This window comes from Trachurus trachurus, assembly GCF_905171665.1.
Source record: "Trachurus trachurus genome assembly, chromosome: 22".
NCBI classification, from domain to species: Eukaryota; Metazoa; Chordata; class Actinopteri; order Carangiformes; family Carangidae; genus Trachurus; species Trachurus trachurus.
The window spans coordinates 7,895,341-7,922,500 of NC_139907.1; the positions used below are offsets into that span (position 1 = coordinate 7,895,341).

The 27,160-nt window shown below is 40.9% G+C and overlaps 2 protein-coding genes across 2 annotated transcripts in view; both read left to right on the forward strand.

Annotated features, from left to right (window-relative positions):
* ppp2r3a (protein phosphatase 2, regulatory subunit B'', alpha) overlaps positions 1–27,160 on the forward strand; it is a 172,199-nt gene that overhangs the window by 13,440 nt on the left and 131,599 nt on the right. The window lies entirely within an intron of this gene.
* Positions 1–27,160, forward strand: part of stag1a (STAG1 cohesin complex component a) — a 55,542-nt gene that overhangs the window by 12,102 nt on the left and 16,280 nt on the right. Inside the window, exons 2-10 of the mRNA XM_083998723.1 lie at positions 21,723–21,994; positions 22,885–23,005; positions 23,149–23,304; positions 23,576–23,672; positions 23,794–23,870; positions 25,431–25,635; positions 26,475–26,626; positions 26,774–26,847; positions 26,961–27,084. Coding sequence (XP_083854849.1) covers positions 21,966–21,994; positions 22,885–23,005; positions 23,149–23,304; positions 23,576–23,672; positions 23,794–23,870; positions 25,431–25,635; positions 26,475–26,626; positions 26,774–26,847; positions 26,961–27,084 — 1,035 coding nt within the window. The 5' untranslated portion in view covers positions 21,723–21,965. The remainder of the gene's footprint in view (positions 1–21,722; positions 21,995–22,884; positions 23,006–23,148; positions 23,305–23,575; positions 23,673–23,793; positions 23,871–25,430; positions 25,636–26,474; positions 26,627–26,773; positions 26,848–26,960; positions 27,085–27,160) is intronic.

The window sequence follows — 27,160 nt, forward strand, 5'->3', positions numbered from 1 at the left end:
AGACGACCACAGCTTGGCCTCGAGGCTGCTGCACATTACGAGGCCGAGGCTCTTTGGTCTCACTATGTATGGGAAGCTGGCAGTGTTATAAAGTGCAATTATTGTTTTTTCGGTGGTTCAGTGTGCAGCAGCAGCAGCCCAGAGGGACTGATTGTGGTTCAAGCTCATAAGTCAGACTCTGGTCGGCCTTTTATTGTGTGTGGGTTTTTTTTTTTTAAAGGCTTCAGGACAGGACATGTTTATTCTTTTTCTCATTTCTCGCTCTTGGAGTTCACAGTTTCATGATCTTTTTCCGCCGTTTGTCAAAAACCTCCTCTCTCTAACACAGCTTTTCAACATCTTCTCTCGGCTTATTGTTGTTGTTGTAGTTTTAACAGGCTGGTTGGTTGGTTGGTGGAGACTGAACTGTTTTGGTCCACTCTGTCTGTCCACTTCCACTGTGACAGTTGTGGCCTCGGCAGCTGTTGCAGTCAACAAGCTCTACAAAACCCGCCGTGCCCCGCTCTCACATGGAAACAACTGAGCGATAACGAATGCCAGCCAAGTTAATTTGGCTTCGTAGCAAACATGGAGCGAATCTACCAACAAGTGGTGAATACTGCACAAGTTATAATAGGCGCTTATGTGCCAACTTATAAGTCAAGTTGTCATCAGAAGGCGGCGGCGTGAAAACACAGTTTTGATGAAGATACAGATGCACTTAACGTTAAAGGGATAGTTCAACATTTTGACAAATTGGCCCATTGCCATAATCCCTATAGTCTTAGCACTTTAATTGTCGGTGCAAGCTATTTTTAGAACGGCGGAGCAGAGCCGCGAGCTGCTCAGAGCTACGCTACGGAGGCTCATGGGATTTCTTGGTTTCCCTCATCAAACTCATCAAATACACAATCCAACAACTCCAAAACGCTCTGGTGGACAAGTTGTGAGCTGCACATTCACCACGCTATGAGATAATAACACAACGTTACCAGACAGAGTTGTTTTAGAGGTAAATGCAGAGACTGCTTGCTGAAAAACTGCCCCTGACGGGAACGCGCATCAGCGAATTTACCTCTAAAACAACTCTGTCTCATAACGTTCTGTTACACACAACTTGTCCACCAGAGCGTTGTGGAGTTGTTGGATTGTGTATTTGATGAGTTTGATGAGGGAAACCAAGAAATCCCATGAGCCTCCGTAGCGTAGCTCTGAGCAGCTCGTGGCTCTGCTCCGGCGTTCTAAAAATAGCTTGCACCGACAATTAAAGGTAACGGACCTACTGCTATGACTATAGGGATTATGGCAATGAGCCAATTTGCCAAAATGTTTAACTATCCCTTTAAATAAAGAAAGAACATAATCGCAATTCACATTTATCCAACAAAGAACTGTTTCTATCAGCATATATCACATAAAAGTCTAATTGATCAGGAAGAAATCCAACAGTACAAACTTTTTGCCATGACGTTTAATTGAATTTCAGTTTCCACATGGCATTTTTAGTTCAATATAACTCAATGTGCATATAAACATGTGGATGGAAACATACAGAGCTACAGACAGAGACTAGTATCCAGTGAACGTACTGGAGCTTTTGGCAGCTGAAGAGTCGTGAATTTCCCCTCAGGAGTCGGTGGAGGCCAAAACAGAGTTAAAACGAGAGAGAGAGAGAGAGGAGATAATGGATTTACATTTCTCTGCTCGACCAGAAAACCACAGTTCAGATGAATACTAATATTAACCCTGTGTCTGCTGGATCAGATGTCTTAAATAACCAGCTGTTTCCCAACAGGGACAGCCAAATCAATTTTAGTCATACAGTGGTAGCATGTCAATACTGGCCTGTGGGAAGTTTCCACTCCTCATGACTGGCCAAGAATACAGTTTTATTGACCAGAAACGCACACATGTATATATTCAGATGTCATATGAGACATAAAAAGCCAAATAATCACATTTCAATGGTTGGGCAGGAGCTCAGATTGAGAGGTGTTGATCCTCTAATAGTTCCAGCTCTGGTATAAAACTGCACGAGTAAAAAAAAGCAGAGGAACTGGCATCATTAACGCCGGCTCTGCTTCCACTCAAGCGTGTGTGACAATGAAACTGTTCACACAATACCAGGAATTCAAGACCATGAATTTCATTATATAGCCTACTACACCTGTGGGTTTTCTTCTTTTTTTTTTGTATTTTTTTCCCCTCTCTGCTGCAATGTGCTGAAAAGGCCTTTTTATCGCACCTCTTTTTCAGATTTAGATCCATTATCCATTAGCTACATCCGCGCCGTCTTCCCCTCTGCGCAGCTCAAACACTTAAAGATCAGTAATGATGATGATGACACATTTCCCACTTCAGGCTTCCCACGTCTGCATGGCCATAAACATATTCAGTGTTACATATTTGCCAAGGATGAGGAGAGACGGCAGAGAGAGAAGCAGCTGAGCAGCGGGAGCAGCGGGAAACACTGATTTCAACTCTTTTGTCTACCGAGAGCACTGGCAGCTCAACAGTATCTTTAAAGGGATAGTTCACCCAAAATTGAAATTTCATTATCTACTCACCCTCATGTCGACTAAGGGCTGGGAGAAGTTTCAGAGTCCTCCGTGGCTTCTCTGAGTTACAGGGGGTCTCGGTGTAGCAGTGCATGTCCATATAACGGTTGCAAATGGATACCACTTTTCTTCGTAACAAAAAGACACACCAAAAAACATCCAAATACCTCCATGCTGCTCGGATGTAATGTCCGTCTCGTATTGAAGCCCCGAAATGCGAAATTGTTCTGAAAAAAATTAAATAAGTCTATATTTCAAGCTTGTTCGTAGCGGAAGCTCCTCTTCCCGGTCCGTCCAAATATCACACGATTTGCGCTGACGCTGGCTTCAATACAAGATGGACATTACATACGAGCAGCATGGAGGTATTTGGATGTTTTTTGGGGTGTCTTTTTGTTACGAAGACAGTTGGTATCCATTTGCAACCGTCATATGGACATGCACTGCTATGCCAAGACCCCGCTGTAACTCAGAGAAGCCACGGATAACTCTGAAACTTCTCCCAGCCCTTAGTCGACATGAGGGTGAGTAGATAATGAGTGCAATTTGAATTTTGGGTGAACTATCCTTTTTTAGCTCAACAGTATCTTTAATGTCGCCGATATTTCAGCTCGTGGGGATCGAGAAAGTACAGAAGATATCATTTAAAGCAGTGTGTGTATGTATGATGTAACACTCACTCACTACTGTCTGTGGACTTTGACATGAAGGATGTGCATTTCACCTCCTCTACGTCTTCGGTTGTAAAAGCAGTGACATCACTTTATGGCCGTTTTCACTAGAGCTGGCAGGTGCTGGACTGAATGCATTATCAGACAGACAGAGATGGAGCTGCACTAACTTGGCCCCCGGTCTGTCTTTCTTTCTTTCTTTCTGCAGTTGGCAAGACAGAAAGAAAGAAAAATGTCACAAAATGTAGAATATAAGAGCATAAATCAAAGTGTGCAACATGTGCATGTGTTGCAATGAGTCAGAAGGACACACTACCTACCTCCACTTCCTCTTTGTAGCTGGGTATTGGTGCAGGTTGCTCCCTGCTGTTTCTCTTCCTCCCCTCACACATTTACTTCAGAGGAACCTCCACCTGTTTGCGTTGCATCTGTCTTGGATGTTTCTCTCCGAACTGGGTCTCCCATCTTTTTTTCTTTTCTATTTTTTCTTATCTCGAATCCTCTGCAGCGTCTTGACTAGAAGACATTTCATCTGAAGCAATTAGTTTTCATACGCTGACACCAGAGCGGCGGCGGGGCACACTTCAGTAAGAGTTCGAGACTTGGATGGATGCAGCCGGTTTGAAGGCGAATACGATGATTATTTTGTTTTGTTAAGTTTGAAAGGAGGCAAATAAGTGCAGAAAATACCAAGAGAAATAAGAAATTGAGACAAGAAATCACAGAAATTGCAACTCAAGCACATTATTTATAACACTTAGTCCCAAATTTCTCCTGCTCAGAGTGCCATCTCTGCACATTTTCAATCATGCACTATGTTATGAACGGGACACCAGCTGCTTATTTCCTTCCAGTCAGTTTTATCAAGTCTATTTCTCCATCTCTTCCAAAATGTGCGTTCTTCTTGCCAATGTTTGTCTTTTGCCAGTCCTAATCCTCACTTAAAGCTGTCCAGTTTGGAAATGAGCAGCGTTTAAACTGTTAGATATATTAGAATCAAGTTAAGGCCATGTCAGTGTAATGTGGTCGGAGCAGCTCGTTATCAGAGACACTCCACTCACCGTGAAAATCAACTCGGCTCTTTCATGTTCCTTCTCTTACACTCTGTAGTTCGAATCTAGACACTTCTTGTGAGGCTGCCACAGTTTTCCCGACCTGCACCCAATTAACAAAACACATCGAGCTGTTGAAGAAATATTTTCTCTTTGAACCACGAAAAGGTTAAAGTGGAGTTATGAAGCTATCTAGAGAGGAAATCTGTTTATCCACAGTCGGCTTTTTGAACGAGTGAAGAGCAGCAGCTTCTCACATTGACCTTTTTTAAGTGGTTTTAAAAGCTCAAAAGTGAAAATCTGCTGCGTTTGTCTGACTAATTTTTTTTGCTTTGTGGTGGTTATAAGCCTGTCATAATTATTACATAAATCGCCTGGTCGCAACTATTTGAGCTGATTTTGATCGCAAATTATTTTGCACAAGTAGCCTAGTTTCCATTCATCTGTATGACAACATGATGGATGAAACTAAGAGAAATGTCATTATTTCCATCCTCGTTCCATCGTTTTCCACCGTTTTAGGTTTGACTGGTCCTTTTATACCACAAACTGTTTATCTCGTGGAGTTTAATTTCTAATATTCGATGCATTTGATGAGCATCTATTGACATTAGCATCATGGATCTATAGTTGCAAACAGAAATGCAGTTTTTATTTATATTTTCCAATGTTTAATACCAATAAATGGCTCTTATTCTTCTTCATAAGACGTACAGGCGCATCTCAATACATTATAATGTCGTGGAAAAGTCAGTTTCAGTAGTTCAAGTCAAGTCAAACAGTCCCAAGTATTGAGTGCATATAAATTGACATTTATTTATTTACTTTTCAGAAGGCCAGCATTTCCATATTAAAATGCTTTTTTTGATTGGTCTTTTGTAACATTCAATTTAGGTATTCATTAAATGTAAGTCATAATCATTACAATTACAAGAAAGAAGACTTGAAATGTTTCATTCTGTGTATAATGGATCCGTATAATGTATTAGTTTCACTTTTTGAATTGAATTACTGACATAAATAAACTTTTCCATGATGTTCTAATTTATTGAGATGCACTTGCATGTGCATTTTGAAACAATGTTAAGGCTTATACTATAATAGTGGCATAAAATGATCAGAAATAGACGATTCAGTCCCGTATTTTGCAGATGTGAACTGTGTGAAACGCCGTAGACTAAACACCACACCACCGTATCTGATGCAGACACACAGGACTCGGCCTCGGTACGAGGCAGCAGAGAAGTCCGAGACGACTGAAATATTTAAAGATGACATGATTTACTGATGGTACCGTTGGCTGGACCCGGTCGGTCCAGCAGCTCCTGAATGTTAAAAACTGAGCAGCTTACTCAGTGTTGAACTATTGACTGGATGTTGGCCACTCGCCAGCTTGTTTCTGCAGAACAGAAAAGTCCTCGGATTCACCAGTGTTATTTTTTTGTTGTTTTGCTTTTTTTTTTAACTTCATTGGCTTGTAATCGCTGCACTGAAGTACATAATAAGTGTCAGGTATCCGCTGGTTGACATTCACAGCGCTGCTCAGTCATTTCCTGCGACTGCTTCTCCTTTTTAATTACATCTGCGTTCGTTGCAGCTAACAGCTTCTCACTGAGTCTTCCAGGCATAATGGATTTGACCTTGTACACTTTATTTAATGAAATCTGTAATACACAATCTCTTAATGTTTTATTTCCTGACTTTTGGCAGAGGCCGTAATAAGAGTTGTCACCACTGGCTTCCTCTTTCCGTCCGTCGCTTTTTTTGTGCTCTTGAACCCAACCTATCGAAATGGCATGATACCGTTTTTGTTTTTTTTTCAAAATTGTTCAACTTTTGCTTTTATTACAAGGTTTATATATCAAATTAATCACACAAACATAATGTAATGTGTCAGGTTAGTGCGTTTTATAGGAGCTTGTGGACAGATTTACATTCAGACAGAGCCAGAGTCTCCTCATATTTAAACAGTCTCATCTAAATCTTTACTTAAGTCAATAAGTGTATTTCCAACAATGTTGAACTAGAGGTGAGAACTATAGACTATATTTGGCTGTTATGAAGATTAACTCATTGATATATTGCAGAATTATCTGATGGTTATTTTCTGGCCTGGTCCAGTGCAGTTTATGCACTTTATGGTCGTTATAATAGCCCTTATAAATGACAAAAAAATAGTCATCAGAGTAGTTTTATAATGTTATAAACGCAGGTTGTTACAGAACGGAAACCACTGCATTCAGTGGTTTCCGTTCTGTAACAACCTTCGTTTGTGTTTCAAGTGTGAAAGATGAGTAACGAGGTAAGAAACAACAACAGAGGTGAGGAAAACCACAGAAAAGCCGGTGACACGTAAAAGCAATTTGTTCTTGAGCCGAGAGCTGCACACGAGGCCGTCGGACTTGATTACAGCCTGTTTGTCTCACATCCAGCTGCCGCGCTGATGTTTAACACAAACTGTAGTTAGTAGACGTCTGGAGGGCTGTGACGTCCAACCAGGTGCTGCAGACGGTTGCACACACACATCACACACTGTCTCTCCCTCCTCCTCCTCTTCTTCTCTCTTCTGGTATTTGTAGAACTGCTAATTGCTCATTTGCTTATCGTCAGCACTTTTGTGCACATTTCACTTGAGGATTAGTTTTTTAAAGCAACAGTACGAGGCGTCTGCTGAGCTCGTGGTGCGTTCAGGACACACTTCCTCAGACTCTGACCAGCTGTCAGGAGGGTTAACCCCTCGCTGGTCCACCGAATTTCAAGCTAATTGAGTCAGTTTAGGTCTATTTGGGCAGAGATAGTTCACTAGTGAAGAGTGAAGCAGTAGAAACACCTCTCAGAGCCGTTCCTACCGTAACTGTCACAAGCCCTGTTTCCACTGCAGGAACTAATTTTACGGCGGGTTGTCGGCGTGTGTCTCCTTATAGGAACCACCGCCAAAGGAGGATCTCACAGAAGTTTTTTAAAGATACTTTTGGGTTGTTTGTTGCCTTTATGTGTCATGAGACAGGGAAGCAGTGAGAGAGGCATACGCTAGAGATCGTCTTGGTCAGTTAATCAGCGCTTCAACATGGAACGTGCTCTCTAACCGCTCGACCAAATCTCCCAGAAGTTTTACGGGGGTTAAACGAGTCTCTGACTTGGGGTAGGTTACCCCGAGCGTCCGTCCGAAGAATTCTGCGGGTGGGACTTGAGGTTTTACTCTGTGCTGATTAGGTAAACTCAGAGCAAGATGTGACGCAAACAGGAAGAGGCAGAATAAGCGGTATTTTAGTTGAGTATTTTTTACCTTAACTATGCTACATTTTTGCCTTAATTAAACAGCTTCAGAGTAATTCTGATGGTTTAATAAATGACTTGTAACTTGTCACAGGGAGAATGGAGGCTGTCTGCCATGGCTGAAAACCAACCTTGTAAGAGCTCTCGTCTCTGTGGCACCACCACACAAACGCGCCTTGTAACCCATAATCTCTTGTTTATGACAGATAAGACTACACAAATATACACATCGTAAAATGTTATATGATAAATTACGTTATGTACGCTCCATGGATTGATTTCTCGCCGGCTTCGTTGAAAACAAATGCACATGGCCGGGAGGAGGGTTAGCAAAACAGCGGAAAAGCGACCGGACTTGCAAAGTTTCCCTTTAAAACCCAGCAGAGGATGAGTTAGTAGAAGTGTCTACTTTACAGTGCAGCAGCAGTAAAAGAAAAACTGTTGCACATTGATTACGTCGCCTCAAAGGTCCGGTCGGTCCTATTCGGTGAGAGGACGATCCCGTAAAAAGTTCCTGCCTACTAAATTTTTACCAGAGACTTCCTTAGTGGGAAAACGAGACTATGGACATGACGTTTACTTGTCAGTTCTCAAACTAAGAGCAAGAGCCCCCCTGCAATTAGAAAAACTGCCGACTGTGTGAAAGCTGCCAGGAGGAAACCCGCCCTGTGGTTTACAGTCAGCTGATAACGGCTGACGATGATTGTTGCAGACTCTCCACAAGCTGAAAGAGTTCAGATAAATCTTTTTTTTTCTTTTTCTTTTTCTTTTTTAAGAGGAAAGTAATGAAAGTGATAAGCAGAAAACGACTCCATTTGAGGTCTGTAGTACTGTACGTTGCCACGGAAACCAACCAAAGGCTGATGCTTTTTTCACGCTTTTTAACATTTTTATTTTTCCTTCAGTCAGTTTTTCTTTTTTAATAATGAAGACAAATTGTTGTTATTACACACACACACACAGAGCTCAGTGGTTTTGAATGGAGCCACTGCACAGATGAGAAGGAAAAAAAAACAGAAAAAAGGAAGGAAGGAGGGTGTTGAAGTTAATCCACTTCAGACTGAGCTCGGTGTAAAACATCAGCTGAGCCAGTCGGTGGCTACAGTGCACAGAGGCTGGAGGAACAAAGTTAAGCAGCTTTAGCTCGTGCCAGTCAGTCGTAGCCTATAGCGCCGCTGCAACATAACGACAGGAGGAGGAGGAGGAGGAGAAACCTCTGCAGCTTCACTCCAGCCGCCTCCACTCACTCACTTATTTTAATTGTAGACTTGTCAACAGTTCAATAAGCGATACAGTAGTGGGTATATATATATCCCCCCCCTCTCTCCATAAGTGGCTTTTACTTTCCACAGCTTTTCAGACTCGAGCTCTTTCAATCACTGTAATACTAAATATCACTGCAGGATTCATGCCTATGTAGCTCATTAATTTCAAGTTAAGTATGCCCTTGTGTATTGAAAGAGCCGAGGTGAGCTGAGGAGACAGTGAAGGGAAAACACACACACACAGACACTGACACACACACACACACACACACACTGATTCCTGGTTGAGACGTGTGTTGTTTTCTGTGTGCGTTGCTGCACTCTGCTCCTCCTCAGAGAAAAATGATTTAGCAGATATGTTGAGCGGAGCGCTGTAGTTAATGATGCATGATGGCACTGTGGTTAAATGCATGAAGAAGGGGGGAAATGGTTCTCAGCTGCACAGGATGTAGTATAAATATATATAATATACTGTATGTGGCCACTGACCAGCAGCTTGTCTTGCGTTCTCCTAAATTTAAAAGTTTGCGTGCAGCCAGAGCTGGAAATAGTCGCTCTCCCTCTCTCTTGGAGACGCTGCTGTGGAAATGCTTGTTATGATATGATGGCTCAAGAGAGAGAGAGAGAGAGAGAGAGAGAGAGAGGAGGAGATGAGCTTAATTGTTAGCTGTCACTTTGGCTTTACAAGCTGTGAAGTATAACTCTGGACAGATCGTCCTGGATCGTCCTGACCCTCGAGCTCAGAGCGAAGTAGAAGTTTAACCAGAGAACAGGAATCACAACTTTTCCATCCTAACCTATGCAAGTCCGGTTGCTTTTACGCTATTTTTTGCTAACCTTAACCCACTGCTGCGATTAAAAATTGAGATTATCCATCCCACCAATATTGATTTCTTAAGTCTTCCGAAGTTAAAAGATTAGTGTTGTGTAGTTTAGAAATGAATGCAAACGTCTTTCGAGGTCTGAAAACACTGCATCTTTTCTTTTGTTATTTTGGCCAGTTGTCATTTTCTGCAAGTAAATGCTCTAAATGACAATATTTACATTTCAAATTTGGGAGAAATGTTGTCAGTAGTTTATAGAATGGAATAAAAATGTTCATTTTGCTCAAACACGTTAGTAACACCAGAGAAACTGATGATTTTGCAGTGGTCTCCATTGTAATACATTTGCATACATAGGCACACACACTTTATTAACAAAAGTTATTGTTATTTGTCACTGTGTTATTCTGTTATTCTTAGTTATTCTGACAGATTTTCTTTGCATTATTTCATTCATGCATGCAAGAATAGGTGTGAGGTTGGTCTTAAATTTCATTGGACGTGGTCTTAAAAAGTCTTAAATTTGAGTTGAGGCTCTGATCTTGCAAAGTTGGTTTTCAGGCCAGAGAGCCTCCAAGTCATTTAACCATCACAATTACTCCCAAGCTGTCAATAAAGGTAATAAAAATCGTACATAGTTCCTCTTTAGAGATTACAAAAATCCTATTTCAAGTTCCTCAGCATAATAACTTGAACACTAACCGACAGGGCAGGCGTGTGTCTGCTTCATATTTGAATAAATATCTGGGGGCTGATAGTCGTTTTCCCTCGTTGTGCATCCCCCTACATTTATAGTAAAATTGCAGCGAGTCCTCTTGACACTCCTCTTGTCCTCTCGTCGACTCGTAGCTCACTCTGACGCTCTGCTTTGTGTCAGCCACCTACCTGAGGCCACACACACACACACACATAAAACGCTGCTGTAAAAACAGGCAAATTCTGTTTTGCAGCTGAATTAACATGACAATAAAGCCACTGACTTGCAAACAGCCGGTAGTAACTGTAAGCCAGCCTTTTTTCTACTCAGCCTTTTTATGCACCAGCAGCACAGCAGAGAGAAAATGAAATGAATGATAACACATAGTGGACTTTGCAGCAGCAGCGGGCCGTCGTTTATCATTAATCTCCATCAGGTCGTCTGGAGTTGTTTGTACTTGGAAGCTTACAAGTCATTTCTATGTAAATGAGCAATAAATCGTAGGAGGATTAGTTTTTTTTTTTCCTTGGTACGACCTCAAATCTGATTTATTTCCCTGCTTTTCCTCTTCTTCTGTTCTGTCCTAATCCCATTTATACAAGAAACATTTACATACTCCTCTCAAAGGTGGTCCCAGTGGGAAGTGGTAATAATAACCGGCTTTAGCTCACCGGTTTTTTTTCACCAATTGTTTCACATCATTTAATATTGACAGTAGTAGAGCCAGGAATAGACACACACACAGAGAGAGAGAGAGAGAGAGAGAAGGCTTATTGATGGCAACACATTAGGACGTGTACAGTATCTGAGCAACCATCCTCTTTCTCTTAAGTCTTCCTTTCTTTCTTTCTTTCTTTCTTTCTTTCTTTCTTTCTTTCTTTCTTTCTCTCTCTCTCTTTATTTCTTTCTACTCTCTCTCTGTCTTTTTACTTCTTTCTTTCTTTCTCTCTCTCTTTCTTTATTTCTTTCTACCCTATCTCTGTCTTTTTACTTATTTCTTTCTCTCTCTTTATTTCTTTCTAATATCTCTCTGTCTTTTTACTTCTTTCTTTCTTTCTTTCTTTCTTTCTTTCTTTCTATCCTCTCTCTGTCTTTTTACTTCTTTCTTTCTTTCTTTCTTTCTTTCTTTCTACCCTATCTCTGTCTTTTTACGTCTTTCTTTCTTTCTTTCTTTCTTTCTTTCTACCCTCTCTCTGTCTTTTTACTTATTTCTTTCTTTCTCTTTCTTTCTTTCTTTCTTTCTTTCTTTCTTTCTTTCTTTCTTTCTTTCTACCCTCTCTCTGTCTTCTTACTTCTTTCTTTCTCTCTCTTTCTTTCTTTCTCTCTACCCTCTCTCTGTCTTTTTACTTCTTTCTTTCTCTCTCTTTCTTTCTTTCTTTCTTTCTTTCTTTCTTTCTTTCTTTCTTTCTTTCTTTCTTTCTTTCTTTCTTTCTACTATCTCTCTGTCTTTTTACTTCTTTCTTTCGTTCTTTCTTTTTCTCCATCCTGATGTTATTAGGAGTGAATCCACCAGTCTTGTGTGTTTCTGTCCTGGAAGGCTGCTCAGTGGTTGTAGCAGCCCCGCGATGTTGGCAAACGGGGGCCGACTGCACTCGAGTCTCTGGAGATAGTGGCCAATTATAGCAGATGCAGCAGCAGCAACACAGGTTATAGTTGTCAGAAGAACCGAGGCCAGCAGGGACCGCGACAGCAAGAAAGTGTCTGTGTGTCTGTGTCTCTGTGTAGGCAATAGGTGAAGGCAATTACCATGTTTTTTTTTGTTTTTGTTTTTTCTTACCTCTTTGTTGTGGGTTTCTTCTCTTCTCCTGAAGGGATATAGTTCACCAAAAAAGGAAATTCAGTCATTCTTGACTCACCCTCATGCTGATGAATACTCCAGAGTAGTTTTTTATTCCTCAAAAGTGCATCTGGAGACCCAGGTGGGGAATCATTATATGAGAGTTAATAGCGCCCGACACATAAAGTCCATAAAACTACACAAAAACCTTGTAATATTCCTCCACACTGCTCGTCCGCTGCAATCCTAGTGTCCTGAAGGTGTCTCATGTTCACGCGCGTGAACGTCAGAGCGCAATACAGGACTGTTTAGGCTGTAAAAATGTTCTAAATTACGTCGTTTCGAGTAAACTCTGGACTATATCCCTTCAGGACACTTGGATTGCAGCGGACGAGCAGTAAGGAGGTATATTAGAGGGTTTTTGTGTAGTTTTATGGACCTTTTTGTGTTGGGCGCTATTGACTCTCATATAAGGATTTCATTGGACTACGAACCGGCCTCCAGGGTCTCCAGATGCACTTTGAGGAATTAAAAACTGCTCCAGAGTATTTATCATTCAGCATGAGGGTGAATTTCATTTTCTGGTGAACTATTCCTTTAAAGTGTAACTTGAAACGTTTGTTGTCAAGGCTGCACATCCACCTCTGTTTGTCTGCATTTCGTAACCGTGTCATGGCTCCAGTGTTGAGACCTATTACCAAACGTCTGTGAAGACACTTACAAGTGACGCTGAATCATTACCAGCTGCACTGTAGTGTGACTAACCCCCCTGTGGAAAGAGGGGATGTAGAGGAGAGGTGAGGAGAGGAGAGGTTTCCTTTTGGGGGAGCTGGGGAGTCGGTGAAGTGGCATAAAATAATAATATTGTGTCACAGTGATGTAGCTGTGCTTTAAGTAAAGAGTGGGTTATGATGTGTTCAAGAGTGTAGTAAAAAACAAATAAAAACGACTTCTCTTGTGCAGAAGTGTAGCCTATTTTCCCAGTTGTGAAATTGCCTTTGTTTTTTATTGTTGCCATGAGACAGAAGCTGAGTTTAAGACATTATAAAATCAGCTTCTTTCTTTTCTTTCTTATTTTTTTACCGTTGTGGTGTGTGAAATGGCCATGAGAGGTGTTTTGTCTGTCTTGCTTATAAAAGCCTCTGGCATTGAAATTGATTTATTTCTTTTTGAATATGATTCCTCTTATTGATCGTTGTAGCAGCAGCAGCAGCAGCGCTTCATCACCACCTGGATACATTACACAGTGTCAGGTTTAGTCTGCATGCATTCATTATGACTAACACCACTCTGCTCCTTTATAATAATAAGAATAAAAAAAGAAAGTTGTTTTACTTCCTAGAATATTTGCTGCAGATTTGTGCAGTATCCTGCTAAAAATGACTTCTTGTTATGCAGAACTCTGTGACCACTGTGATCACATTTCTGTCAATTGTAGTGAGGAGGATGTGCAATTGGAAATGGCTTCACAACCACAAAACCACAACCACAAAAATACTGGAACAAAGATAACACACACAGCCTTTTTTCTTTTCTTTTTTTTACAAGTTGCTTTTTGTTTTCACTATCAGTAACCTCAGACTGTGCACACGTAGCTGCCACCATGATGTGTCTGCCGCCTTTATTATTATTATCATTATCAGGCTGAGAACAGTATTTGCTTAAAAAAAACAAGAACAGAGAGTGGATTGTTTTGGAGGCGTTTGTGTTTTCAGGTACAGAGACAGGAAAATAAGCCGGTTTGACAGATTTAATGAGCTTTTTGAGACGCAAAAACGTTGCACAAGAATTTACTAGAAGAGTTAATAAAGAATAAAAAAACTACAAGAGATGATCACAGCGACACTTACTGTATTTTGGTTTTTCTTCTTGCAACACTCACAGGGTAAATATTCGTGTAACAAATGCAGCGTTTTGTCAGATGACACCAAGCGGTTTAAGTCTTTTTTCAGAGTGACCATATGTTTAGTTTTTTGTTTTGCCTCAGGCCATGATAAAATGTTAGAGGGGGCAGCGGTTTTTAGCGACTATACACACTTTTTTTTGCATTTCCGTTAGTCGAGCTGGTACCACGAAGTGTAAAACGCAGCTTTAGTGGATATATGTTGTCTTTACACCCTCAGTCTTGGTTGGGTTTCAGGAAAAATACGACGTGGCCAGTCCAGTTCGAGCCACTTATACTATCGTTGCATCTAAATTCATCTTTTAGTTGGGACTTCTAGTCTGATAGTCGGAAATCTCAGACATAGGACGCTGTGTCAAAGTTGCTCGCTTCTCATTTCCTGCTGACAATCAGTGTTGATTTCTTTTAAGAGGAACTATGCAAGATCTGCAGCTTTATTAAACAGCCTTCAGAGTAATTGTGATGGTTAAATGACTTGTTACGGGGAGAATGGAGGCTCTCTGCCCTACACATGCAGCGTCTCAAAACAAACCTTGCAAGATCAGGAGTCCCAGATCTCGTCTCGCGAGAAAAATGGACCGCTTTATGGCGCTAGGACACAAAACACGCCCCGGTCATCTGTAATCTCTTGTTAACATTACCAACCACCTCTGTAGACGTTGCTCCATGGATTTCCTTCTGGCCGGCTTCGTTGAAAACAAATGCACATGGCCAGGATGGGAGGATGGGAGGGAGGGAGGGAGGGAGGGAGGAGGGTTGGCTGTTAGTGTTGTAAAATATGCTCTCTGAAACTGTAGGGGGAGCTCTGTAGAGGAAAAAGCGACTGGACTTGCATAGTTTCCCCCTTTTTAAACCTGTTTTTTGACTGTTTAGATTTGAGTTTTGTGCTCAGCTTGTTCAACATCTCCTCCTGCTCTGGTCCAGGTCGCTTCAGGATGTGATGTTGTAGCGTTCAGACAGTCAGGGAGTGAGTGAGTGAGTGAGTGATGTCCATGAGCATCGTATCATGTACTTCTGTGAGGGACGACGCCCCCAGACAAATGTCTCGGAGGTCTGAGTCCAATCAGAGGTCAAACTTTGTGACCAGGAGTTCCTGTGAGTCAGATTTCCTGCAGCAGCAGCTGATGGGATCTCTAACCCGGTCCCGTTCTGCTCTCCCCCCCTCGAACCCCCCCCAAAAAAAACCTCTACTACTACTGTGTGCTCCCTCCTGTCTCCACTCAGCCAATCAAATATGCCGTCACCGCCGGGCTTATGACCCACACCAGTTGCTATAGCAACGCCGGCCTGCCTCCTGGAGAACATGTCATGCATGTTAAGTGGTTTTCTGATGCTCGCTCGTTGTCTCTCTCTCTCTCTCTCTGTGTCTTGCACTCCGTCTTTAAGTAGAGACACACACACACACACACACACACACACACACACACACACACACACACACACACACACACACACACACACACACACACACACACACACACACACACACCCAGAGGATGAAGTGATGCAGCAGTCTGAAGATAGTTAACATGAGGGTTTGTTTTAACTGGACGGCCAGACCACCAGACCTCTGCTGCCTTTTTCATCTTTGTCTCTTTATTAAGCACAAGTGGCTGAATAAGCACTTCTAATTAAAGTTTTTGTGAATTAAATATTCTGTGTGTAAATGTGTAAATGGCAAAGACAAAGATTTATGATGTCTTAGTGGCCCTGGTTCATCTTTATAATAAATGTGGTGACTTACGTCGCGAAAAATTCGTAAACTGTTGAGAAAAGTAATAGCACACCGATCCCGATCAAACCGCACGTTTTGATATATAATTTGTCCTGCAACTCGAAGATGGCCCGTGGCCCTAATAATACATTTAATTTAAAAAGCGCCTTTCAAGCCACTCAAGGACACTTTACAGAGGAGTGCGTCAAATAAAATCATCAATAAACAACATCCAAACACAAGAAACATCCAATAAACTACATTCAAAACATCAGTAAAATAAAAAAAAGAGTAAATATTAAATGTACAACAATGAATAAAACTGTGCAAAATGATGGGAGTGTTGGAGTTAGTGGGTAAGCGATTTTAAACAGGTGAGTTTTGAGTCTTGTTTTGAAAACGGGGAGAGAGTCGGTGTTACAGATGTCAGATCAGATGGCTTTAAATATTATCTAAGACGCGCTCAGCTGTGCGTGTCTCGTAACCACCATGACCAGCGTTTGCAGGTTTCACCACCGTCATCTTCAGTCAACCTGAAATCTTGAAATTCGATCTTCAGGTGCCTGCAGTTTTTTGTCAGAGCAAAACAAACCCTCACACACAAACATAAAGTAAAGTAAAGTGTGCCTTTATTTATCCCATGATGGGGAAATTCACAGGGTTACAGCAGCAGTACATACATACAAGTGCATTCACACAGTAGTGGTGGACTGGTAAAAAAAATATAAATAGAAGACCAACAAGATACAGAAAGATGCAAAAACATAATTTATTTCAAACAGAGAAGTCAATAATTCAAATTTATTTAGCTCATAATGTTCTTCATAACTCGTATCGAATCTTCTGCTTTGAGTTTTATTATCCTCATGCACTCAGATGATTTATTCATTGAGGAATCACTCGGCCCAGATGAGTTTTCTCAACAGTTTATTAGAGATTAAGTTCTTCCACACACACACACACAGTCTCTGCTGCGTACCACCTGCAGTGTCAGGGCGGATGTTTTGAAAAGCTTGAAGTGGAGAAATCTGCGCTCCAACCAGCCACCAGTCGTACTCTACACACTCGTATCACCGCAGTGTGAGAACAGCAAGTGTCAGTTTTCTTCCTTGTACTTAGAACCAGACAAAACATTTATCCCATCTTCATCTTAGGTCTTTAAAGCAAAAGCAGTGGGGTCGTCTTGGTGCCGCTGTGTCAGAATAAACAAACCTGTAACTCTGGCATTGATTCACTCATCAAAGTGCATTAAACACTTAGCACCTGCAGCTCTGCATGTAACCAGACAGTTTTTTGTGGCAAATCGGCTGTTTTACTGTGTTACCTCTTGCATTTATTAAAACTGGTCCAGATGCAAAAGACAGATGTGCTGAAAAATACGTACTGTATAATATATGCTGTGAAGCAGGAAACATGAGGTCACCATCTACCATCTGTTAAGCAAACTGGAGCTGCAGCAATAATCCTATTAATGAATCACTCAACTTCAATTCAATTCAATTTATTGTCACTTTCATGAAAAAACCTTAGTTTAACATGGGAGCGAGAAGCCGTAAAACTTCTTAAAACAACAACAAAAGATGGAAATGATTCACATTTGCAACTCAAATGTGAATATTTGCTTGTTTGCACACTGAGTGAGTGAGTGGTGATAACACTTTGGTAGACAAAATAAAACATTTGCATAAGCAGAGTTTTTCCCTCTGTAACCTGCATGACGGCACATGTTGATCGGTTTGCAGTGTGACAACTGACGACACACTTTCGCTCCCACACCGAACCCATGGCATCATATATATATCATGGGAGAAATGAGCCGGTGCATATTCTCATTTGCCCAGGTCATAGTATTTCAAAGGAGGTTAAATCGAAAGCAACTGGACTTAGTGGGAGAAATCAACGCTGCTACAGTCAGTGTCTCCTGCTGTGAGGAAGTAATGGAAAAGAAATCCATATGATCACAGTTTGTAACGCTGCAGTGACACAAACTGAGGGGAAACAGAAGAAGAGCTTTTCATGTATAATTTATCGCTCTGCTCGGTTGTGATTTAAAAAGTGTGTTTGGTTTATTTTAGTTTAGTTTAGCTTGGTGGGAGAGTTTGTTTTCCTTGGTGCCATCAGAGTGCATCTGGATCTGGATCTAGTGGTGGAGGTGCAGAGTGAAACACAGCTGCCTCTGTCCTATCCCTCCAAAAAATTGAGAAATAGTTTAGGAGACTCACTGCAAATTATGTGTGTGTGTGTGTGTGTGTGTGTGTGTGTGTGTGTGTGTGTGTGTGTGTGTGTGTGTGTGTGTGTGTGTGTGTGTGTGTGTGTGTGTGTGTGTGTGTGTGTGTGTGTGTGTGTGTGTGTGTGTGTGTGTGTGTGAGAGAGAGGGAGAGAGGGAGAGTGTGTGTGAGAAATTCAGAGTGCAAGTGTAGAGACGAAGGGGAAAGCCAATGTGCGTTCAGGATTATTGAGTTGTTGGTTGGTAATAGGTCGGGCTACTCCCAGCTTCCACACACACACACACACACACACATCCTTTTCCCATTCCTCCACATGTAGCTCAGGAATGAATGGGAAAACCCAGTAATATAATTGATTCAAACAAATGTTAAAGGGATAGTTCAAGATTTTGGCAAATTGGCCCATTGCCATAATCGCTATAGGTTCGTTACCTTTAATTGTCGGTGCAAGCTATTTTTAGAACGGCGGAGCAGAGCCGCGAGCTGCTCAGAGCTACGCTACGGAGGCTAATGGGATTTCTTGGTTTCCCTCATCAAATGCTCATCAAATACACAATCCAACAACTCCAAAACGCTCTGGTGGACAAGTTGTGACCTGCACATTCACCACGCTATGAGATAATAACACAACGTCACCAGACAGAGTTGTTTTAGAGGCAAATTCATGCAAAACCGCTGATGCGTGTTCCTGTCGAGGGCAGTTTTTCATCAAGCAGTCTCTGAATTTGCCTCTAAAACAACTCTGTCTGGTAACATTCTGTTATTATCTCATAGCGTGGTGAATGTGCAGGTCACAACTTGTCCACCAGAGCGTTTTGGAGTTGTTGGATTGTGTATTTGATGAGCATTTGATGAGGGAAACCAAGAAATCCCATTAGCCTCCGTAGCGTAGCTCTGAGCAGCTCGTGGCTCTGCTCCGCCGTTCTAAAAATAGCTTGCACCGACAATTAAAGGTAACGAACCTACTGCTATGACTATAGGGATTATGGCAATGGGCCAATTTGCCAAAATGTAGAACTATCCCTTTAATGCAAATTAATTATAAAGACTCCAGATGATTACACAGGACTAAACGAGGTGATAAATCTGGTTTGGTTTCAGTTTTTCCACCTCTCACCAACATTTTGCAGCTCAGTCACAGTGTTTCTGTTTTCACCCTCAGGCTCTTCCCATGTGTCCCCTGTCTCCACACTGTTTACCTTTACTGTCTGTTTCTTTCTTTTTTTTAAGTTCCTTTTGGCTTCTTGGTTGTCAGATCACATCCCCGTGTCCCACTTCATATTCTGCAGCTTTTCTTGCACGGACTCTGTTGTCCCTGAGCTTAGAGCAGACAGAGGAGAGAAGACGATGTCAAACCCCTCCAGGTGACATCGTCTATACTGTACAGCCAGCTACTTGTGTCTTTTGAGGGTTCAAAAATAGTCAAATAAAGTTAAATAAAGTTAATAGATGTTTTCTTTCCTTTTGATAAATGTTTTCACCCTCTTCTTCTTCACTGTCCCATTTTCATGGTGACAATTTCTCTCAATCTAATAGTTAAACATTAATTTGGACTCATGGATGGATTTGGACAGAAGTTAATGTCACTATGACCTCAAAACATGTTTTGTTTTTTTTCCATAATTCAGGACTTTGTATACTAATTATGACCAAATTTTACTCAACTTAAATTTGATACAGTCAGAGAAAAAGGATAAGTCCAAATAAGTTTGATTGATATCACAAACCAAAAAGCAGAAGTCTATAATCTCTTTATTCTAGTGTAAATGCTGTAGTTTATTATTTATATACAGTCATTTTTCAGCCTTCAAATGATGTGTTGTACAATATTAAGTTTACATTTAATTAAAACTTGCCTAATTTGCAGCATAATTTGGACTTTTTCTTTTGACATTTCAGATATTATAGTTATATTTATGTATTTCCTCATCACAAACCTCCTTAGGTAACAAAACAACTTTTTTTAAAAAGTATTATTCACTAGTCATCATCTTTATTTTCTCATATTGCAAGTTGACATTTCTTCCTTGTCCTCCTTCATAGTTTTTCCGCTGCTGTTCCACAGATGGTCCGGATTTATGTCTCTCATCATTTATACGTGTCGCTGTGTCAGCACACTCAGGACTTTTCTTTTCTTCTTTTTCTTCTTTTTCTTTTGTTTATCTCTTTCTTGGTTTAAATGCCAAAAAGACGATGAGAAACTTGTGTGAACTTGTACCCGGGTCACTCACAGCTGCAGTGGCCCATGGCTTCACATCTGGAACTGGACGTTTCAGCTGCATTATCTCACCTCTGTCTCTGTCTCAATTAACACTTTCTGTTAATTAACACTGTAAACCCCCTCTGCTCTAATATTAGAGGAGGGAAACTTGTGACTTGAATCCAATATTTATCACAGACGCCTGAACGCCACACAGCGCTCGCTCCTTCTCACAGTCCCGCCATGTTTTTAAATTATGAGCTGAGTGTGTGAGAACAGCAAGCCAGACAGATGACTGTATGTGTGTGTGTGTGTAAGTGTGTGTGTAGTTCAGCATGGTGAAACAGGGGGCTCTCCTCCTGCCACTGCTATTCCTCAGTACAAACAGTATTTAAATACACACTCTCTTAGCCTGCCCCCTACTGTTGCCCAGACCTACTTTCAAACACACACATATACACTCACACACACTCTGGGGAAACAACGGCCCTAAAACTCTTCTCAGGTGAACAGAACCGGACCGGGGGCCGAGCGGCGGGTTCAATGAGCCCGAGTTGATTTTTGGGAGCCCACTTTCCCCCAGTTAAAACCCACTTAGGCAGTTTGGAGATGGACTTTGGGCCGAGGACTTTGTGGATCATACTGCCCCCGGTGGCGGAGAGCAGCACTGCTCCACCTCTGCTCTGCTCTTATTAGCATATGAACAGGTCACTAAATGCTTGCTGTCATAATTAACATAGCTGCCAGTCTCCTTAATGAGAATTCACCCTCATTATCAGCTCTGGCTGCAAGGCATTGTGGGAGTTTTTCACATGGTTTATTATACCACCTGGGAGTTTATTTTTTTTAGAGTTAAGGCCTCATTCTGGTTGAAATTATATTTACCTCCTGCAAAAAAAAAGAAAATTGTTAACAAAGTGCAGCATTTTTTAAATATATTTTCATTTTATCTATATTTTATTTTATCTTTACTTTTATATAAGTTTAAAATAGTGCAAATGTCACATTTTTGTCTCACAGTTTTGAGCAGGTGTTTATTTACCGATGTGCTGGTACATGTGCCGTCAGTCTAATTGCGTGCACGTTGCAGGGCTTGTTTATCAACAGCGCTCCTGTGCAGCCAGCCAGTGCTCCCAGCTGCTTGTCCCACAATATTTTGCTGTTGTAGTTCTCAAAGCGTCCAGTTGGTGTCCTCCTCTCCCCACCTCCACCTCCACACGCTGCTGATCCATCAGTGGAAGAGACGATGACGACGAGGAGCGCTGTCTCTCTCTCTCTCTGACATTTCACAGCTGTGACACTTTGGACACTGATGTGATGAGTGTGTGTGTGTGTGTGTGTGTGTGTGTGTGTGTGTGACGTCTATATGAACTGACAGCAGAGCGCTGAATGTTCAGAGCTGCTGGTTTAATTGTTTAATTCCCAGTTCCCAGTTTTTACCTCATTAATAACTTGACGGTTTACTTTAAGTGTCTTCATGAAGTTTGTGTTTATGTGCACGTGTTTCACTGCTGCTGCAGAGACGTCAGTGATTCTTACAGGCTGTTTTGTTTTGTTTTTGTGTGTTTCTTCTTCCAGGAACTGAAGAGAGTGGAGTTTAAGTGCCAACAAGTCGAGCGCCGTCCGTCCTGGATCCTCTCCACGCCGCCGTCTCCTCCAGCTGAGCTGCCATATTGTCCCTCCCTCCATCCTTGGACCTGAAACACAACAACCCGGTCCTGAAGACTCACACACACACGTGCACGTGCACACACATACATACATACACGCACACACACACAGTAACACACCTGACCGCCACCTCCTCGCCGCCCGAGCAGGATGATCACCTCGGAGCTCCCGGTCCTACAGTGAGTGAAGCACACGCTCAAATCTACATGAAATATGAGTTTTCATCGATAAATCCATGTCCACTTTGCACCAGTTCAGTTTTTTTTATTCTTTTAATTAAACAAAAGAACTCATGGATGAATTGTTTATTTTGCAATGGACAGAAGTTAATGTCCCTAAGACCTTAACCTTTTGTTTTTCTCCATAAGTCAGGAATTCATACACTAAATATGACAACATTTTACCCAACTTAGATTTGATAATACAGTCAGACAAATAAGGATAAATCCAAAAAAGTTTTATTGATATCACAAACCAAAAAGCAGAAGTCTATAATCCCTTTATCTAGTGTAAATACTGTTTATTATATAAAGTATATACTGTCAATTTACAGCCTAATTTGGGCTTTTTCTTCTTTCTTTTAAAATGTCAGTTTTTTATATTTATTTTTATTTCATTTCCTCATCACAAACATCCTTAGGTAACATAAAACAACTTTTTTTTAAAAGTATTTATCATCTTTATTTTCTCATATTGCAAGTTGACATTTTGCAAGAAAATAATTGTTAAATTGTGTCTCATCATCTCAAACAGAACCCTGAATAACCACTGTTTAGTCCTGTAAAGGCTTTTTTTTTTAGAGGTAGATGTGATTAAAATCGTAAACTCCTCTGTGGCAGGTTTAGAAATGTATTTTATACCCAAACCAGAAATCTCAGTGTGTATTCAAATCTCAAGAACAAATGTGAAAACAATCCTAACTCTGTCCTACATTATATTTTCTAACAGCAGCAAGAAGTTTTGGTTTTTCTGTTAATTTGATCTTGTGTGGTTGAGTAAAAATTTTGACTGAATCCATGTGAATCACACGTGTTTTATGTATTTTTTATTTGTTTGTTTGCTCCCTCAGGGACTCGTCCAATGAGTCTGGGGCCACAGACACAGTGGGTATAAGTATGAGCATGAGTGAGATCGAGGATCCAGAGGCAAAGGGGAAGAAGAAGAGAGGGAGGCCTGGAAAACAAGCCCCGGTATGAGTGTGTGTCAGAAAGAAATTAGATATTAGTGAGAAAGAACTGCTTTGTATGTGTAGGTGTGTGTTTGTATGTTCCTCAGTGAGCATGAGAGAGTTTGCATCTTTGTTTTGTGTATTTGACATTTTTTGTCCCCACAGGCGACCAATAAGAAGCCTCGAAAGTCTCCGACGGACAAGACCGTGGGAGTAGCCCGAGGGCGAGGGAAGGCCAACGGCGTGGCTCAGCACAACGGAGACGGCGGAGACCCGGTCACTCTGTTCGAGGTGGTCAAACTGGGCAAAAGTGCCATGCAGGTGTGTGAATATGGAGTATGGTGTTTGTTTAATTGTTGTTACTATTTTCAAAATATAAACATGCAAAACACATTCTGTCATATACAAGACTTTTATTTTGAAAATCTTCAGCAGCACTTTGAATTTAACCCCTCAGTCCAGACCCCTGTGTCCATTCTGTTTGTATTCTCTCCTTTCGAAAAATAGGTTTTACAATAAAGACAGAGGCTTTTTTAAAAAACTCTTTCTGATGTGATTGTTTGTGTGTGTGTTTGTGTGTGTGTGTGTACAGTCTGTGGTGGATGAGTGGATCGAATCGTACAAACAGGACAGAGACCTGGCGCTGCTGGACCTCATCAATTTTTTCATCCAGTGTTCGGGATGTAAAGGTGAGACACGGTCTTAAACTACTGAAATCACAGCGCTCCTTCACTGCACTATATGTGTGTGTGTGTGTGTGTGTGCGTGCGCTGAATAACAACACCTGCGTCCCTGTGGTTGTGTAACCAGGCACCGTGAGGATCGAGATGTTCAGGAACATGCAGAACGCCGAGATCATCCGCAAGATGACTGAGGAGTTTGATGAGGTATTTGTAATTGTATATCTGTATTTATGAGCTCTCTAAATCAAATCAAACTTTATTTATACAGCACTTTTTATACAGGGAGAGTTGTAGCACAAAGTCCTTTACATACACTAATACACACTGTACTGTTTAATGTTAAAAAACTCAACCCCCTCCCTCACCCCACAATTCATTCATGATGGTAAACAAAATGTGTGTAATCACTTTGTAATGAGGAAATACTGTACAGGAGAAAGTGTTAAAAAAATAAAGACAAATATAAAACGTAGGCAGTAAATAAATAAATAAAATAAAAGGAATAAAACAAACAACAAACAGCGCAATTTCAAAATGTTTTACAATAAACAATACATTTGAGAATATAAACAGAGGAATAAATGCAGCTACAAATAAAAACAAAGCCTAACTAAACCCCTGAACCCAGTGCAGCGTCCTCCTGGAGCAGCTGCATGCACATTGCTCCTGGTCACAGCAGGTCTAATCCTCTGCAGGATTCATGAACACTACAGTACCAATGGGTGTTGGCTAATTTTACTATAACAGGAAAAAAATATATAGATTTGACATCCACCTTTGTGTACAGTGTGATTTTAAAATCAAACAATGAATTCTAATTAGCTTCATGTCAGTCAAATGTTCTGGTATAGTAATTACAGCAACACAGCAATAATAAAGGAGCAGAGAGCAACACAGCAGCGGCTGAACAGATGAAAGAGGCTCTGCTCTCCTTCACTGGAAACAAATGTGATCTGGACCACAGGCAGAGCAGAATGACTGTGTTATTAAAAACAGGTCCCTGTCTTAATGGAAGCGAACCATTGAACAGTCCAGTCCTGAGGCTCAGATTGAATGTGATCATTTGTAGATGAAAATCTGAACCTTAAAGGTCAGATTGGGAAAAAAGCAGAGAGGAGGAAACATATACAGCTCTGGAAAAAATAAAGAGACCACTCCAAAATGTTCTTAATAAATCAGCTTCTCTACATGTATGGCAGCCATCGATTCCAGCATCTATTGAACTCCAACACAAGCATACCTCACTCTACTTAGCTGATCACCTGAACCAAATCATATTTAATGTGGAAGAAAGATTATAAATAAATAAATAAAACACTGCTGCGATTAAAAATTGGGATTATTCCACCAATTTTGATTTCTAAACTCTTCCTAAGTTCAAAAAGTAGTGTTGTGTTGTTTAAAAATGAATATGAACTTGTTTTCTTTGCATTATACAAGGTCTGAAAACACCAGAATTTCTTTGTTATTTTGATCTGTTGCCATTTTCTGCAAATAAATGCTCTAAATGACAATATTTTTATTTCCAATTTGGGAGAAATGTTGTCAGTAGGTTATAGAATGAAACAAAAGTGTTAATTTTACTCAAACACATACCTATGAATAGTAAAACCAGAGGAACTGATCATTTTGAAGTGGTCTCTTAATTTTTTCCAGAGCTTTATATATATTTTTTGTTGACAGTTATATTGAAGGATGCTGCAGCCTCTCTGACCCCTCTGTCTCTCTGTGTCTCCGTGTTGTTGCTGTGTTGTTTCCCTACAGGACAGTGGCGACTACCCCCTCACCATGCCCGGGCCCCTGTGGAAGAAGTTCCGCTACAACTTCTGCGAGTTCATCAGCGTGTTGATCCGCCAGTGTCAGTACAGCATCATCTACGACGAGTACATGATGGACACGGTCATCTCCCTCCTCACCGGCCTGTCCGACTCCCAAGTGCGAGCCTTCAGACACACCTCCACGTTAGCAGGTGACGACCACGACGACAGCGATGGGGATGAGCTCTTATCACCACAGCAACAAGTAGACGGTCACACAGACTGGCTGTCATTATGAAAACACTACGTCTTATAAAACAACTAAAACAGAGCTTGAAATATTTGATTTTATGTTACTGTTTTAGGTGCCACCATTAAACAAGGAAGGCTTACTGTGAGAAAACATATATATTTATTTATATACATTTTTTTTATTATATATTATTATTTATATATTTATTTATTTACATAGATAGATAGATAGATAGATAGATAGATACATACATACATACATAGATAGAAAGATAGAAAGAAAGAAAGAAAGAAAGAAAGAAAGAAAGAAAGAAAGAAAGAAAGAAAGAAAGAAAGAACTTCCCTGAAGGTAAATTCAGTTATCCAGTTGCAAGACAAGACAACACGACATTACATAAAATACAATACTGTGAAAAGATATATACATATATACGATGTATGTTTCATTATTTCATCTTGAGAGCAGGTCTTATAAATAAGAGAGAGAAATGATCACATTCAGAAGTTATTTCCCACCAGGAAAGATCTGAAACATGTGTTAGCACACGTGCTAATTTTCAACACCAGTCCATAGGCAGCTATTCTAAAAACACAGAGCATATTATCAACAGTATGAGATAAAACAAAGTTCGTGATCACAACAGTAATATTCTGGAAACACAGAGCATATGATCAGCAAAAGGAAATAAAACAAAGTTCATGATTGCAACAGTAATATCGCTAATCTAGAAACTCAGAGCACAAGATCAGCGAGAGACATGTGTTTTTTTATTTTGTGTGTGTGTGTGTGTGTGTGTAGCGATGAAGCTGATGACGGCGCTGGTGAACGTGGCCCTGAACCTGAGCATCCACCAGGACAACACCCAGAGACAGTACGAGGCCGAAAGGAACAAGATCGCAGGCAAACGGGCCAACGAGAAGCTGGAGCTGCTGCTGCAGAAGAGGAAGGAGGTTAGAGAGATGTTTGAGCTTTGACTGTTGAAATAGACTTTTTTTTTAACTGATGTGGTGAAGAATCAGAAGTGTTTGCAATAAGTTATTGATTGAAGCCCTTCAGCTCTCTGATGATTGAGCTTGTTTGTTTTTATTTTATTTTAGCTCCAGGAAAACCAGGATGAAATCGAGAACATGATGAACTCCATCTTCAAGGGAATCTTCGTGCATCGCTACAGGTTCGCCTCCCGATCTTTGACCTCCTTGTGATTAATTCAGCCTTTTCCAAATGTGTTTTTTTTTTCAGCCTTAAACATTGAGAAGATTGATCGTGCTCTCTCTCTCTTCACAGGGATGCAATAGCAGAGATCAGAGCCATCTGTATCGAGGAGATCGGAGTGTGGATGAAGATGTACAGCGACGCTTTCCTTAATGATAGTTACCTGAAATATGTCGGTTGGACACTACACGACAGGGTGAGCTACAAGTTTCTGTTGAAACTTGAACAGATCATTTTCACACAGACACAGAAATCTTTTAGGATCTTCTTTC